The sequence below is a fragment of the Camellia sinensis genome, chromosome 5 (assembly GCF_055761805.1).
Source record: "Camellia sinensis isolate YWXY chromosome 5, ASM5576180v1, whole genome shotgun sequence".
NCBI classification, from domain to species: Eukaryota; Viridiplantae; Streptophyta; class Magnoliopsida; order Ericales; family Theaceae; genus Camellia; species Camellia sinensis.
The window spans coordinates 126007695-126010807 of NC_138965.1; the positions used below are offsets into that span (position 1 = coordinate 126007695).

The following is a 3113-nucleotide window of genomic DNA, read 5'->3' on the forward strand; positions in this document are numbered from 1 at the left end:
AGTCTATAGAAGGCAATACCGAGGAGAACACTGGAGATATAGGAGCCACATTTGAGGGTTGGGATGTGCAAAATGGGTTGCAGATTGGCTCTTTTGTATATGTCAAACTTGATCCCCTAGGAGGTTGTGCTTGGAAAGCTGAGAGTTGGGTGGGTACCTATATCGGACCTGTCCAGATTCTAGGACAAAAGACTCCCTGGGTATATCAATTAGGCCCTTTCCCGGATGGTTTCACTGATAGGGTGGGCGACCTTTTTGACTCATGGAGCCTTCAGTGTATCATGCCCGACCCAAGCAGAATTGTGAGGAGAGATGGGTCAGTGAACTTCAGGGACTGGAGGACTTATCGGGAGGAGCCAGTGCTGCTACTAGAGCATCGTGTGTGCGAAACTGCTATCTTCGTAAGGGTGCTGTGGCGATTCATGGGACTTTTCCAAGCCACATGGGAGCCGGAAGCCCTGGTGTGGAGAGACTTTCCTTGGCTATTTTAAGGGGTCTTAAGGGAACTATAAACTAGGCTAACTGATTGTTTTGTATGCTCACATGTAAAAGAAATTGCCTAGTTTAGAATTGTGAGTGTAGGAGTTAACTCGGATTGTAGGGGCTATCTCTTGCCCGTAGTATGTTATTTAATCTTTTCCTTTGTTTTATTTGTATTTTGCTAATTGTAGCTTATCTAATCTAATTAATGAAGTCTTTTTTTTTTTAAACTATCCTTGCACATAAATATAATAATAATAATAATGATAATAAATAAATGAATAAATCACAAGAAAATCCCATCATGCAGAATGGCTAGACGAACAAGAAATAATAACAACGGTAATGGTGATGGAGTGCCTGATGGCGATGTTGCTCGAATTATACGTGCGATTGCTGATAGGGTAGGCAATATACCACCCCGAAACCAAGATCAAAACAAATCGGAGATGATAGCAAAATTTGAAAAGCTACGTCCCCACAAATTCCTTGGTGGATCAAAACCCCATGAAGCTGAAGCTTGGTTAAGACAAATTAAGAAGTTGCTAGATACTTCTGACATCCGGAATGAACAAGATAGAGTGACCATGGCGGCATTTCAAATGGAAGGGGAAGCAGATCATTTGTGGGAAATGATCAAAAGTACTCGACAAGTAGAGACATTAACTTGGAGACAGTTCGAAAATCTGTTCATGGAAAAGTATTTTCCTAACTTGCTAAAACAAGAAATGATTCAAGAGTTCCTCCAACTGAAACAAGGAAAAATGTCAGTCGCTCAATATGCGAACCGTTTTGAAGCTCTTTTACGGTACGCTTCAGCCATAGTAGCAAATGAAGATGATAAGGTTAGGCGATTTGAATGGGGCTTGGACACAGACATTAGAGGAAGATTGATCGTAGTGCAACTCTCCACCTATGCCCAGATGGTGGATCGAGCTTTAATTGTGGAACGAGAGTTAGCAGATTCTGAACGCATTCGAAATCAGCGATCAAGGAACAACAACCAACCACGCGGAGGAGGCCCAGTCCGCAACACCAGAAACCATCCTGCGCCAGGACCTTATACCGGAGGGATGCAGCAGCAACAAAGGCAGAATCGAGGAAACCAGCAAGGAGGAAACTTTGTAAATGAGTGGAAAGGAAGATGTTTCAGATGCGGTCAACAGGGGCATCGTCGAAGTGAGTGTCCTCAAGGTGGGGAGTGTTTTATGGATCAGCGAGGGGCACAACAATACAACAGATGCCAACCTGGGCAAGGTTCTAAGCCTACTCAAAATACTCAGACCAACAAGGGGCAGCCACAAGCCTCTAGGAATGCAGGCCGACTAAGAACACAACCACAAGGAGCTGGAAATGGGAAGAAACCAGGAGAGACTAACCAACAAGCAGTAGGGAGAATGTATGCTCTCCAAGAAGAAGAAGTTGTTGATAACCCATCAGTGATTCAAGGTATGTTAATCCTTATGAATTCTTGGGTTAAAGTATTGTTTGATTCTGGAGCTTCACATTCTTTTATATCCACTGCATGTGTGACAAGTTTGGGTCTAGCGCCAGAGACGCTACGGATAGCTATGAGTGTCGCTTCGCCCTTAGGAGGTCAAACCCGAGTAAATCTAGTATGTAAATCTTGCGAGCTAGAAATCTCCGGTTCACATTTGATCTGTGATCTAAGAGTTATGGATATGTCTGATTTTGACGTCATCCTAGGAATGGACTGGTTGTCAGTTCATCGAGCCATTATTGATTGTTACTGTAAGACAGTGACAGTATCCCCCCTTAACGGCACGAAAGTTCAATTTAAAGGAGATAAACAAGATTCTCTAACTCCAACGTGTCGCAAGTCGCGATGGCATGATCAACTAAACGGATGGTTGGCAAGCCTAATTTTGGAAGACGAAAATCGAGAGGATCCAGGATTACCCCATGTGGTGTGTGAGTACGCTGACGTTTTCCCAGACGAATTACCAGGATTACCTCCAAAACGAGATGTAGATTTCATGATTGAGCTTCAACCTGGGACTTCACCGATTTCAATAGCACCACATCGTATGGCGCCAGCTGAACTTTAAGAATTGAAGGAACAGTTGCAAGAACCGTTGAATAAAAAGTTCATCAGACCAAGTACGTCCCCTTGAGGAGCGCCAGCATTATTCGCCAAGAATAAGGATGGAACCTTAAGATTGTGCATCGATTATCGACAACTAAATCGAGCCACCATTAAAAATCGATATCCTTTACCCAGAATTGATGACTTGTTCGATCAATTAAGAGGTTCAAAATGTTTTTCCAAAATTGACCTTAGGTCAGGATACCACCAACTTCGTGTCAGAGGAAAAGATATACCCAAAACTGCATTTCGAACCCGTTATGGCCACTATGAGTTTGTTGCAATGCCATTTGGTTTGACAAATGCTCCTAGGGTATTCATGAGTTTAATGAACAAAATTTTTACCCCTTATTTAGACCAATTTGTGGTAGTATTCATTGATGATATTTTGATATACCCACGATCGGAGGAAAACCACGAGCAACATCTGAGAACCGTTTTGCAAATTCTAAGAGAAAACCAATTGTATGCTAAAGCTAGCAAATGTGAATTTTGGTTGAAGGAAGTAAAGTTCTTAGGTCATGTT

General features: G+C 42.6%; 1 protein-coding gene across 1 annotated transcript; it reads left to right on the forward strand.

Annotated features, from left to right (window-relative positions):
* Positions 1–791: 791 nt before the first annotated feature.
* LOC145791666 (uncharacterized) lies at positions 792–2549 on the forward strand. Its single transcript, XM_082872068.1, has one exon. It carries the CDS (start codon positions 792–794, stop codon positions 2547–2549), a length of 1758 nt encoding a protein of 585 aa, XP_082728194.1.
* Positions 2550–3113: the final 564 nt, after the last annotated feature.